The sequence below is a fragment of the Mustela nigripes genome, chromosome 12 (assembly GCF_022355385.1).
Source record: "Mustela nigripes isolate SB6536 chromosome 12, MUSNIG.SB6536, whole genome shotgun sequence".
Classification (NCBI taxonomy): Eukaryota; Metazoa; Chordata; class Mammalia; order Carnivora; family Mustelidae; genus Mustela; species Mustela nigripes.
Genome location: NC_081568.1, coordinates 69,594,974 through 69,609,361, shown reverse-complemented (window position 1 = coordinate 69,609,361; position 14,388 = coordinate 69,594,974). Strand labels below are relative to the sequence as shown.

At 37.0% G+C, this 14,388-nt stretch overlaps 1 protein-coding gene across 1 annotated transcript in view; it reads left to right on the top strand.

Annotated features, from left to right (window-relative positions):
- The window catches only part of MEIKIN (meiotic kinetochore factor), an 80,319-nt gene that overhangs the window by 25,893 nt on the left and 40,038 nt on the right, over nucleotides 1-14,388 (top strand). The window contains exons 7-8 of the mRNA XM_059416343.1: nucleotides 2,975-3,014; nucleotides 13,746-13,810. Coding sequence (XP_059272326.1) covers nucleotides 2,975-3,014; nucleotides 13,746-13,810 — 105 coding nt within the window. The remainder of the gene's footprint in view (nucleotides 1-2,974; nucleotides 3,015-13,745; nucleotides 13,811-14,388) is intronic.

The window sequence follows — 14,388 nt, the reverse complement described above, 5'->3', positions numbered from 1 at the left end:
TACCCAAAGAAAACAAAACCACGAATCTGAAAAGATTATATGCTCCCCTATGTTTTGCAGCATTATTTGCAATAGCCAAGATATGGAAGCAACCCAAGTACACATCGATGAACAAATGAATAAGAAAGATATGGTGTGCACACACACACACACACACACACACACACACAAGAATATTATGCAGACATAAAAAAGTTTGAGCTCTTGCCTTTGCAACAACATGAATGGACCTAGCAGGTATTATGTTAAGCAAAAATAAGTGAGTCTGAGAAAGACAAATACCATATGATTTCACATGTGTGGAATCTAAAAAACAAATCAAATTAAGAAACAAAAAACAGGGGCACCTGGCTGGCTCATTTGGAAGAACATGCGACTCTTGATCTCAGAGTTGTGAGTTCAAGCACCATGTTGGGTATAGAGATTACTTAAATAAATAAAAGTTTAAAGAATTAAAAAAAAAACAAAAACAAAAAACCAGAATCAGATCTGTAAACACAGACAACAAAACTAATGGTTCCCAGAGGGAAAAGGGATGGGATATAGGCAAAATGGGAGTAGGAAAGGAAGAGGAGTAGGAAACACAGGCTTTTAGTTATGGAATGAATAAGTCAAGAATTTTATAATAGCATCCTGTGGTGACAAATGGTAGCTACACTTGTGGTGAGCATAGTATAATGTACAGAGAAGTTAAGTCCCTATGTTGTACACATAAAACTAATGTAATGTGTGTTACCTATACTCAAAAAAAAAATTTCTTTTAAAGAATATTGGCCTTTTGTCTTTGGTATATATTATGAATATTTTTCCTAATTTGTCAGTTGTCTTTTTGTGTATATTATTTTTTGTCATGCAAAAAAATGTTTATTTATATTGGATTTACTTCTCTTCCCAGGCCAGAGCTAATGTAGCAGCTCACTAATATCATTAAGATCCTATAGTCATTATATCTTTCTACCACCAAGTGTGTTGGATTGTTTCCCCATAATTGTAGAATGGTTGCTAAGCCTGTGGGTATCAGAGCAGTTCCAGGGAAAAAGAATGAGAAAAGGCTGTACTAGCCATGTACATCTCTTTTTGTCAGAAGAGTCAAAGCTTTCCAAGAAATTGCCCAGAAGACTTCTTTTAGATCTATAGGCCATGACTGAGTCATATGCCTATGACTACTTGGGAGGCTTCTTTGATAAAGTTTATGAAACAAAACAAAACAAAACAAAACAAAAATCAAGTTTTTCATTCTCTTATTCTCTATATTGGTATAAAGCAAGGAGAAATGGAAAAGAATGGAGAGGAGGAATGGGAATGGATGATGTCAGTTCACCTCTCAGGGCCTGCCAAAAAGCAGGTATAGGGGCGCCTAGGTGGCTCGGTGAGTTAGAGCCTCTGCCTTTGGCTCAGGTCATGATCCCAGGGTCCTGGGATTAAGCCCCGAATTGGGCTCTCTGCTCAGCAGGGAGCCTGCTTCCCCCTCTGACTCTCTGCCTACTTGTGATCTCTGTCTGTCAAATATATAAATAAAATCTTTTAAAAATAAAAAAACAGGGATAAATAATATCAAAGAATTAAGCATTGATTATAGGGTCCCTTAAAGGAGAGTTGATAGCTGTCTGGATGGCAATATTTCAAACGGTTCAAAAACCTTGTCTTCTATGTTATGTTTAGTTTGGCAACTCCTTTGCTGATATAAAGTGCACAAAGAAGCAGCCTATCTCTTTAGTGAGTGTTTCAGTTAGGTTTTTTGTCCACTGCAGGTGACCAAAAAAAAAAAAAAAAAAAAAAAAAAGTAAGTAAGTAAGAAAAAGGAAAGAAAAAGAAAAGAAAATTTTACCTCAAATAATTTATCATGTTAAAAAAGGAAGTTATTACCTGAAAAATCCAGCAGTAAATTATATGCAACTACAACTTGATCCAGAATTTCAAATGACAGCAATAGGAACCAATTCCTTTCCATCTCTAAGTTCATCATCCCTCTGTGCCAGTTAAGTTCTTAGCTAAGCTCCCCCTTCATATAGCAACTCTTTTTAGGTCCAGGCTTATATACTCACAGCCTCGAATCCAGTGAACAAAGTGCTTCTCTTTACCAATGATTTGAATAAAAGTCCTGATGTTACACATTGGCTAAAATTATTTCATATGTCTATCCTTGAACAGTCAATTTGGGCAGGAAGATGCAGGGCTCCTGTTACATTGAATCACAGGCCTTGTCTAGTTCATCAAAGGAAAAGCAAGAGACTATTATCAGCAAAAGCAGAGAGTAGTGCACTGTAGTCTTTTATATTTTAGGAACCTCCATTTCAGGGAAATGCTTCTCAGTGATTATTAGATACCATTCACTTCACTTTTACTTAACTGTAACATTCTAATTAAATATAAGCAGACTTCTGCAGCTGATTAGGGTCATAAGTTCTTCAGAAGACTACTCTCATGATTCTTTATGTTCCTAAGTACTAGCATAGTGGATCTGGACTGTAAAATGTTGACTGGTAGGCATTCTTGGCTAATCAGTCTAATATGTATATCTATATGCTTGGTACTAGATTAAGAACCATGAGATCTGAGTTTAAGTTCCAGGTATGCAGCTGTTAATTTTATAACTTGACAAGTTATTTTTTTTATATATGTAGCATAGGAATAGTAAATTGTTACATTTGCCTCACAGGACTATTATAAGAATCGAGAAAGATAAAAGATTGAAAAGGACTTCAAAAATTATAAGTATCCAAATATAGGCTGATAGATTCCTGCATCTCATAAAATTTCCCAGCAATTCTGTTGGGTTTATTTTGGTATTTTGGAAATACTTCTACCTAATTTAAGTGGCAGACATAAAAACAATATGAAAAAATAAAGTTATAAAAATAAACTATACTATCACCATATACTTTAGAAAGAATATTTCTTTTCACTTAATTTTTGCCTCTGGTCTCTATTTGAATTATATTTCTAATAGATTGTTTTTTTTCCCCTTTCTTAGGTATGTCTTCAGAAGACTATCAGAAATGCCAGAGAGAAATGTAAGAACTAACATTTTAAAGTTGTGCTTTTGAAAACCCTGTGTTCTGGGGCGCCTGGGTGGCTCAGTGGGTTAAGCTGCTGCCTTCGGCTCAGGTCATGATCTCAGGGTCCTGGGATCGAGTCCCGCATCGGGCTCTCTGCTCAGCAGGGAGCCTGCTTCCTCCTCTCTCTCTGCCTGCCTCTCTGCCTACTTGTGATCTCTCTCTGTCAAATAAATAAATAAAATCTTTAAAAAAAAAAAAAAGAAAGAAAACCCTGTGTTCTAATAGTTACATACCTGGAGTGATTATTAGCCTGCAAATTCAGGTGTTCATTTATTCATGGTTGGTTGAGGAATCATTATGTGCCCAAAGTATGCTAATTGCTAGAGATATATTGTAATGAATGAAATTGGTTAAAAACAAAATTCTTGCCTTCATCAAGTCCACATTTTAGTTGGAAGAGGTAGACAATAAATAAGTAAGTAAATTTATACTATTCTATGTGGTAATGAATCCTATAGAGAAAAAGTAAAATGGGGATGAGAGAGCATTGGAATGGAGGTTCACTATTTTAAGTAGTGTTGTCAGAGAAGTCATAACTGAAATTTGAGCAGAAACCTAAAGAAGACAGAGCAAGATGTGTGACTCATAGGAGAGAAGAGTAATAGTTGGAGCATGAACCCACGGCAAGAAGGCCTGGGTGCTAGGAGTGGAATGTGGGAAGACGAGAAAGGAAGTGAAAAAAGCAGCAGACATCATATCACATAAGACAATGTAAGTGAATATAAGTGGATTGGAAAGCCTTTGAAAGGTTTAGAAGGGTGACATGATATAACTTCGGTTTTAGGGGCGCCTGGGTGGCTCAGTGGGTTAAAGCCTCTGCCTTCTGCTCAGGTCATGATCCCGGGGTCATGGGATCAAGCCCTGCACTGGGCTCTCTGCTCAGTGGGGAGCCTACTTCCTCCTTCTCTCTGCCTGCCTCTCTGCCTACTTGTGATCTCTGTCTGTCAAATAAATAAATAAATAATCTTAAAAAAAAAAATAACTTAGGTTTTAAAAGAATCACCCTGGCTGTTGTGTTGAGAATAGATTATGAAGAGACAAGGAATTAGGGAGATTATAGTTAGGAGACTGTTGTCATAATCTAAGCAAGAGATATTGGACTAGAGTGGTGAGAGTAAAGGTAGAGAGGTCAGATTTTGCATATATTTTGAAAGCAGAACTAACAGGATAGACTGTTACTTGTTGATGTTCTGAATGGTAGAGTCTGAAAATAGTGAAGACTGACTCCACGGTTTTGGCTTTAGCAACTAGAAGGATGGTGTTGCCATTTATTAAAATGGGAGAGACTAAAGAAAAGCATTGCTGAGCAAAGATCAAGGATTTGGTTTGGGGCTTGTAGACTAAGGGGTAAGGCATATGTGAGAGAGACGGTACCTAAACTGAAGGAGGTAATCATAATCTGGATCATGAATGGCCTTAGGGACTGGGATTTTTATTTTCTCTTGAATGTGATGGGAGTCTCTGAAAGATTTTCAGTAAACCTATAAAATTTAACAAAAATTTTAAACACTTTAATTTACAAAGTTTGAAGGAACTTGAAAAAATTCATACAAGTTTAAAAACAAATCCAGGAGACACCATATAAAGAAAATGACAAGACAGTCTGTAGGATGGAATAAAATATTTGCAGATTATATATCTGATAAGGGACTTGTATCTGTAATATATAAAGAATTCTTGGAGTGCCTGGGTGGCTCAGTTAAGCGTCTACCTTTGGCTGGGGTCATGATCTCAGGGTCCTGGGATCAAGCCCCACGTTGGGCTCCCTGATCATCAGGCAGGCTGCTTCTCCCTCTCCTTTACAGTCGTGCTCTCTCTCTCACTATCTCTGGTTCTCTCTCTCTCTCTAATGAACAAATAACACCTTAAAAAATGTTTTTAAAAAGGGGCACCTGGGTGGCTCAGTGGGTTAAGCCTCTGCCTTCAGCTCAGGTCATGATCCCAGCGTCCTGGGATTGAGCCCCGCATCGGGCTCTCTGCTCAGCAGGGAGCCTGCTTCCTCCTCTCTCTGCCTGCTTCTCTGCCTACTTGTGATCTCTGTCTGTCCAATGAATAAATAAAATATTTTTAAAAATGTTTTTAAAAAGAATTCTTAACAACTCACAATAAAAGGAAAAAATAACTCAATTTAAAAATGAGCAAAGGATCCAAACAGGCATTTCTCCATAGAAGATACATAAATGGTTGAGTTTCATTCTTCTACATATAGCTGTCCAATTTTCCCAGCACCATTTATTGAAGAGACTCTCTTTTTTCCACTGTATATTTTTTCCTGCTTTGTCGAAGATTATTTGACCATAGAGTTGACCATAGAGACCATCTGGGCTCTCTACTCTGTTCCACTGGTCTATGTGTCTGTTTTTATGCCAGTACCATGCTGTCTTGGTGATCACAGCTTTGTAGTAAAGCTTGAAATCAGATAACGTGATGCCGCCAGTTTTATTTTTGTTTTTCAACATTTCCTTAGCAATATGGGGTCTCTTCTGATTCCATACAAATTTTAGGATTATTTGCTCTACCTCTTTGAAAAATACCGGTGGAATTTTGATCAGAATGGCATTAAAAGTATAGATTGCTCTAGGCAGTATAGACATTTTAACGATGTTTATTCTTCCAATCCAAGAGCATGGAATGGTCTTCCATCTTTTTGTGTCTTCTTCAATTTCCTTCATGAGTGTTTTGTAGTTCCTCAAGTACAGATCCTTTACCCCTTTGGTTAGGTTTATTCCCAGGTATCTTATGGTTCTTGGTGCTATAGTAAGTGGAATAGATTCTCTAATTTCCCTTTCTGTATTTTCATCGTTAGTGTATAAGAAAGCCACTGATTTCTGTACATTGACTTTGTATCCTGCCACGTTACTGAATTGCTGTATGAGTTCTAGTAGTTTGGGGTAGAGTCTTTTGGGTTTTCCATATAAAGTATCATGGCATCTGCAAAGAGAGAGTTTGACTTCTTCATTGACAATTTGGATACCTTTTATTTCTCTTTGAAACTCGACCATTCTCTTACACCGTACACAAAGAAAAACTCGAAATGGATGAAAGACCTCAACGTGAGACAGGAATCCATCAGAATTCTAGAGGAGGGGGCACCTGGGTGGCTCAGTGGGTTGAGCCGCTGCCTTCAGCTCAGGTCATGATCTCAGGGTCCTGGGGTCGAGTCCCACATCGGGCTCTCTGCTCAGCAGGGAGCCTGCTTCCCCCCTCTCTCTCTTTGTCTGCCTCTCCGTCTACTTGTGATTTCTCTCTGTCAAATAAATAAATAAAATCTTTAAAAAAAAAAAAGAATTCTAGAGGAGAACATAGGCAGTAACCTTTTCGATATCAGCCACAGCAACTTCTTTCAAGATATGTCCCCAAAGGCAAAGGAAACAAAAGCGAAAATGAACTTTTGGGACCTCATCAAGATCAAAACCTTCTGCACAGCAAAGGAAATAGTCAACAAAACAAAGAGGCAGCCCACGGAATGGGAGAAGATATTTGCAAATGACAGTACAGACAAAAGATTGATATCCAGGATCTATAAAGAACTCCTCAAACTCAACACACACAAGACAAATAATCATATCAAAAAATGGGCAGAAGATATGAAGAGACACTTCTCCAATGAAGACATACAAAAGGCTGTCAGACACATGAAAAAATGTTTATCATCACTAGCCATCAGGGAGATTCAAATTAAAACCACATTGAGATACCACCTTACACCAGTTAGAATGGCCAAAATTAGCAATACAGGAAACAATGTGTGTTGGAGAGGATGTGAAGAAAGGGGAACCCTCTTACACTGTTGGTGGGAATGCAAGTTGGTGCAGCCACTTTGGAGAACAGTGTGGAGATTCCTTAAGAAATTAAAAATAGAGCTTCCCTATGACCCTGCAATTGCACTCCTGGGTATTTATCCCAAAGATACAAATGTAGTGAAAAGAAGGGCCATCTGTACCCCAATGTTTATAGCAGCAATGGCCACGTTCGCCAAACTGTGGAAAGAACCAAGATGCCCTTCAACGGACAAATGGATAAGGAAGATGTGGTCCATATATACTATGGAGTATTATGCCTCCATCAGAAAGGATGAATACCCAACTTTTGTATCAACATGGACAGGACTGGAAGAGATTATGCTGAGTGAAATAAGTCAAGCAGAGAGAGTCAATTATCATATGGTTTCACTTATTTGTGGAGCATAACAAATAGCATAGAGGACAAGGGGAGATAGAGAGGAGAAGGGAGTTGAGGGAAATTGGAAGGGGAGGTGAACCATGAGAGACTATGGACTCTGCAAAACAATCTGAGGGTTTTGAAGGGGTGGGGGTTGGGAGGTTGGGGGAGCCAGGTGGTGGGTATTAAGAAGGGCACTTATTGCATGGAGCACTGGGTGTGGTGGAAAAACAATGAATTCTGTTACGCTGAAAAGAAATTAAAGAAAAAAAGAAGATACATAAATGGCAAAAAAATACATGAAAAGATGCTCAGCGTCATTATCTATTAGGGAAATGCGAGTCAACTTGAATGAGAATCACTTCATACTCACTAGGATGGCTATAATTAAAAATACTGATAATAACTATTATATTGTATATGGGAAAATTGGTACTCTCATACATTGCTGGTGGGAATTTAAAATGGTGAAGGTGCTTTGGAAAATAGTTTGGTAGTCCCTCAAAAGGTTACATGTGACCCAGCAATCCTCTCCTAAGTATGCATAACTGAGAAAAATGGAAACACATGTCCACATAAAACCTTGTCATGAATGTTTACAGAAACTTTATTCATAATAGCCAAAAAAGTAGAAACAGTCCAAATGTCTATCTGCTAATGAATGCACAAATAAAATATGGTATAGACATAATAAAATAATAAAAAATGAAATTCTGATATATACTACAATGTGGATGAACCCCAGACATACTCTAAGTGAAAGAAGCCAGTCATATAAGAGCACATACTTTATGGTTGCAATCATATGAGGTATCCAGAATAGACAAATCTGTATAGACAGAAAGATTAGTGATTGCTTAAGTCTAGAGTGTTTGGGAAGAAATAGGGAATGGCTGCTTCATGGGTATAGGGATTCTTTTTGGGGTGATGAAAATGTTCTAAAATTAAATGTATGACAGTTGCACAACTCTATAAATATATTAAAAGCCATTGAATATATACTTTATATGGGTGAATTATATGATATGTGAATTGCATCAATAAAACTTTAAAAAAAGCTAAGACTTAGGAAACCAAGGAAATATCATTTTTAATAGAAAATACAGGTAGTAAAGATAATAGACCAAAAATAAATAAGCTATAAGAGTTAAGAGTCAGATGATTTAATTGAGCCACATTTTGGCTCTCAGCTTTTTGAGATACAAGGAAAAGTCCTATAGCTACTTGATAGATTTTGTGTCTGTCAAATAATGTTACAACTCTTACTATCTTATAAGTTGATTTTTTAAATTAGAATGAAATAGTAGATGGTACAATGTTATCTTCCTTGGTGGGTCTTTATGATTTAGGTATTCTGTGCTGATGAGTTTATGGGGGTGAGGACTGCTATACTTTTATAGGGCAGATCTCTGTAGAACTTTACATTACTCAGTCAAAGTTCTTGCCTGTTATCCCACCACATGCCTATCCCACAGACATATGCATGATAATATTTCTGTCTTAGAATAATCACTTTTGCAACAAAGAAGAAGGATTAGAAAAAGTGATTAGATTGAAGGAATGTCTTTTGTAGCATTTCAAGTGAGGGTAATTAGGACCTGAACTTTATCAGCAAGAACAGCAAAAAGGGAAAACTTCAGAACAATTCAGAAGGGATAATCCGTAATTTTTAATGTTTGGTTGGTTAAGGGAGGAAGATGGAGGTCCGACATGGTTTCTAGCCCTCTGACTTAAGAAACTGGGTAAATGATGACTAATTCATTGGATGAAGGAACACAAACAGAAAAGCAAGAGTGAGTTGGCATGACAGATAATTTTAGTGTGGAAAATACTGAAGCACCTAGAACACTTTGAGGTGGTTTTAATGGGCAAGTAGTTAAATATTCCAGCCTGGTTAGCAAGGGAATGATTCTGGGCTAAAGGGATCATTGTCACCCTAGGAAATTGTGTGGAGTGAGAAAAGAATAGTGTTAGTGTGAAAGCCTCCTTACAAATATGCTCGTATCTAGGTGGTAAAAAAATTTCTGAAGAAAAGGGAATATTTTACAGGCATACCTCATTTTATTTGTACTTCTTATTGTGCTTCACAGATTTTACATTTTTTACAAATTGAAGGTGAGAACAATGAAAATTCTGAAGATAAATTATTAACGTCACCAGAGAGAAATAATGATATATAATTTTAAATCCCTTCCACAATTTACAATGCAATATATTTTTAGGAAGAAAGGAGAGTTTGGATAGTAATAGTAATTATACCACTTTTGACTATTAGTTATTTTTGACATTCTCTTTAATTAAGTACACATTCACAAAATTAAAATCCTACAACTTTGACATAGTACCTAATAAAGTAAGGGAGTTTTGTTTATATTGATGAAAGATATGTATATACTCAGTTCAATGAGTGTTGCCTATATATCGCATGGAGCAAATGTAATACAGTGCTTGATTATGTGTATCTGATCTTATTTTCTGTCCCCCCTAAATGTTGCCCTATTTTTAAAAAATAAAATGTACCACATGGTTATATAGAGAAAATAGAGCTTTCATCTCTTTTCTCTTCCCTTCCTTTCTCTCTTTCCTTTCCTTTCCTTTGCTTCCTCCCTTTCTCCTTGCCTCCCTTCCTTCCTTCCTTAAGTTTGTATGTATGTATCTATTTATTTGCTTCTCTATTTTTAAAGGTTTATTTATTTAAGAGAGAGAGAGTTCAAGCTAGGAAATGAGTAGGGGGAAAGGAAATAAGCATACTGCCCACTCAGCAGGGAGCCTGATGTGGGGGCTCAATCCCAGGACCTTGAGATCATGACCTGAACCAAGACCTGACCTGAATCAAGAGTAGGACGCTTAATGGACTGAGCCACCCAGGCACTCTTAAAATTTTTATTTAAATTCCAGTTAGTGAACATGAAGTAGAATATTAGTTTCATATGTAGTTTATTTATTTTTTAAATTAGCTGACTTCAATTTCTCATAGGCTCTCCTATCCCTTCTCTCCTTTTTAGCTTGGAAATTATGAGTTAAACTTATTAGTGCCATCCATTTACTTCCAGTTAAAAGTCTCTTTTGGGTGAATGCTGAATCTTACAGATTTTTTCCCTTATTACATATTCCTGAGTATGGCATATAGGTAGATTATCATACCTCTTGATTTGCCTGGGACTGTCCTAGTATGTGTCTACTGTTCTGACATAAATTTTAGTAGAACTCCCTTTTACTCTTGGAAAGGTGCCAGTTTGAATAAATGGTCACCCTAAATATAGGTTCCTTATAGGTACAGGAACAAGCCAGAGCTGGGGGAGGGGTAAAGTTGGGGCTTTGAGGTTGTTTGGGATCCACATGTTGTCTCTGGACTTATATTAATTTATGGTAGAGGTTTTAAGACTGGTTCTGTATCTGGGCTAGACTCTGCTGATAACATTTTTGGTGACCTTACTTCCTTATTTAGGGCCTGAGATCCTCCATTGCTGATTTCATTCTCAACTTACCTTTTGTTGCTACCCAAAACTCCTTGGATGTCTTTGAAGTCCTCCAACTATATTTTAATTTGATTGCCTTTCTGTAACCTTTGTGGTAGAGTAGTGGTAGTGGCCCAAGTCAAGTATTTTGGTTCTAATTTGAGTACCTTCTGCACTGCCCTTGGTATTTGGAACCTTGAGAACTCATTCACAATCTACAGGAATTAAGGGACTCTCAAGGGGGGCTAACTGAGGTCTCCTGAACACTGAATAGTTCAAACTCTTATTTTGATGTTGAATTTCTGCCCTTTGTGGATATCTTCACCTAGAGTGAATTTGGCACATGCCCCCTCTGCTTTTGGCTTACTCTTCACCTCTTCTAATGTCATCTTTGTAGCTATTACTCCCGCTTCCAGATTTAGGGCTTGATGTAGAGAAGTCAGTTCCCACTGTCAAACTGCTTGTTTCCCAAGACGCTGTCCCCTTTTTCTTAGCAGTAGTCCTCTAGGCGGAAGGCATGGAGCAGGAATCTATCTTTGGTCACATCCTGAATTTTTTTCTACACTCTGTAGCAAATAGTAAAACTCTGTGGTTTTCACCTACATATGTTAAGAGGAACTTGAGGAACGTACCAGGATATTAAATGTGGTTTTCAAGTAGTCTTAGAACTTGAACAGGGACCTCAATAGATGAAAACAAAATAAATTGACAGGTACCCCCATTCCCATTTTTATTACCCCCAAATGACTGTTTTATTATATAAGAGAATACCATAAAAACAATGGGATACACCTAAAAGTTCATTCAGGGGCAAGAAAGCACTATTTTTGACAGGATTTTTTTAAAAATGAAAATAGGATAGAAGGATGCCTGGGTGGCTCAGTTGGTTAAGCGGCTGCCTTCGGCTCAGGTCATGATCCCAGTGTCCTGGGATCAAGTCCCACATTAGGCTCCTAGCTTGGTGGGAAGCCTGCTTCTCCCTCTGCCTCTGCCTGCCGCTCTGTCTGCCTGTGCTCGCTCGCACTGTCTCTCTCTCTCTCTCTCTGACAAATAGATAGATAAAATCTTTAAAAAAAAAATAAAATAGGATCGAATAAAATTGGGTTTTTTCTTCATTTTTTTAAATTAACATAATGTATTATTTAGGTTTCAGGGGTACAGGCTTGTGATTCATCACTCTTATATAATACCCAGTGCTTATTACAACACACACCCTCCCTAATGTCCATCACCCAGAGTTACATAATCCCTACACTCCTCTTCCCTCTAACAACCCTCAGTTATTTTCCTTTGATTAGGAGTCTCTTACGGTTTGTCTCCCTCTCTGGTTTCATCTTGTTTCATTTTTTCCTCTCTTCCCCTATGATCCTCTGCCTCATTTCTTACATTCCACATATCAGTGAGATCATAGGATAATTATCTTTCTCTGATTGAATTATTTCACTTGGCATAATGTCCTCTGGTTCCATCCACATTGTTGCAAATGGCAAGATTTCATTTTCTGATGGGTGTGTAATACTGTGTTGTGTGTGTTTATGTATATATACCACAACTTTATCCATTCATCTGTCAATGGACATCTGGGCTTTTTTCACAGTTTGGCTATTGTGGACATTGCTGCTATGAACATTGGGGTGCAGGCCCCCCTTTGGATCACTACATTTACATCTTTGGGGTAAATACCCAGTAGTGCAATTGCTGGGCTGTAGGGTAGTTCTGTTTTCAACTTTCAACTCCGTACTCCAGAGAAGCTGCACCAGCTCGCATTCCCACTTGGGTTCCACTTTCTCCACATCCTCACCAACATCTGTCATTTCCTAACTTGTTAATTTCAGCCATTCTGACTGGTGTGAGGTGGTATCTCATTGTGGTTGACTTATGCTTCCCTGATGCTAAGTGATGTGGTGGATTTGTTCATGTGTCTGTTGGCCATTTGGATGTCTTCTTTGCAGAAATGTCTGTTCATGTCCTCTGTCCATTTCTCAATTGGAATATGTGTTCTTTGGGTGTTGAGTTTGATAAGTTCCTTAGAGATTTTGGATACTAGCCCTTTATCTGATATATTGTTTGCAAATATCTTCTCCCATTCTGTCAGTTGTCTTTTGGTTTTGTCAATTATTTCCTTTGCTGTACAAAAGCTTTTTATCTTGATGAAGCCCCAGTAGTTCATTTTTGCCTTTGTTTCCATTTCCAAAATTTTTTTTTGCTTACTGAATTCAATTGTTCAATAAGCCGACAATAGGAATTTAGAAAATTATCTTCTCACATTTGGTTTTCAACTCCATTGTCTTGCCAGGAATTCAGAAATCCCATTTTGGTGGTCAAAAGCTGAGCTTTGATCCTTTGGTATTCCTCTTGTAATTCTTTCATACACATTTCAATAGAATTGGATGGTATAATTTGTAAAAGACAAAAGGATAGGGGTGCCTGGGTGGCTAAGTCAGTTAAGCAGTTAAAGTTAGTTCATGATCCCAGTGTCCTGGGATTGAGCCATGCATTGGGCTCCCTGCTCAGTAGAGAGTCTGCTTCTCCCTCTCCCTTTTCCTCTGCCCCTACCCCCCACTGATGCTCACGTTCTCTCAAACAAATAAATAAATAAATAAAATCTTTAATAAAAAGAGAGAAAAAAGGATATTAATTTTTTTAAAGTATTATATTTAATGTTACTTGAGATTGTTACCACAAGAATCCTAGGAAACAAGAAACAAGATTGCCTTTTTTTTTTTTTTTAAATAAATGAAGGAAACAAGAGTCAAGACAATTAAGTAAATTTCCAAGACCACTCAAGTGTGAGTAGCAGAACTGGGCTTTAACCCTAGGTCTGTCTGATTCTGAACACTATACCTTTTCCTCTATTTGTATCGTCTCACACTGAAAAATGTATAAATATATTGCTTTTTACTATTAAACTACTTTTTCATATAGATACAGGAACATTTTTAACCAGTTATATTTTTTCTAGGACATTTGATATAAATATAAATGTTATTATTTTAAGTATTACTTGAGGATTCTCAAAAGTTACTGAAAGATTAAGAGAATAACCATTAATTTGTTCTTATTATAGAGTGATGACATTAACAGACCAAAATATTACTTCAAAACCAAAGAGTACTTCACATTCAGAATCAGGTAATAAATACTAAAACTAATCATCTTCATAATTCTGTATTTCTTTATTTTTGTGACAGTACAGCATATTTTGATAAAATTGGTAGCCCAGGAAACTAAGTGCTTTTTAGCTTGGTTGTATTTTAAGAAATGAAGATATGTGATATTAGAATGAGGGTCTTAACTATCCCTGTAACACCCTTCATTAAGTCATTTCATAAACATTTTCTGAATATGTACTCTGTGTTAGGTGTTGCTATATTTACAGCAGTGAGGAGTGATATAAAGTCCTTGCCTCCTGAGTTTCAGTCATGGGAAAGGAACATAATCGATAAACAGATATATTGGAATTATGTGTGATGATTGAAAATAAAAATCAACATAGTACCTTGCATAATAGACACTAAACAATTTAGTTTATTATTAGGATGAACTTAACTAAACATTTCCAACCTTTTTAATTTATGCTATCAGATTGCTATTTTCATTTCCTGAATCAAGTTTTATAGCATCTGTTTTGGGGTAAACTTGAAGAATTGCTGATTTGGCTCTTAATAGGTATGTTTATATAAAGAATAAAGTTTTTTTTACATAATTGT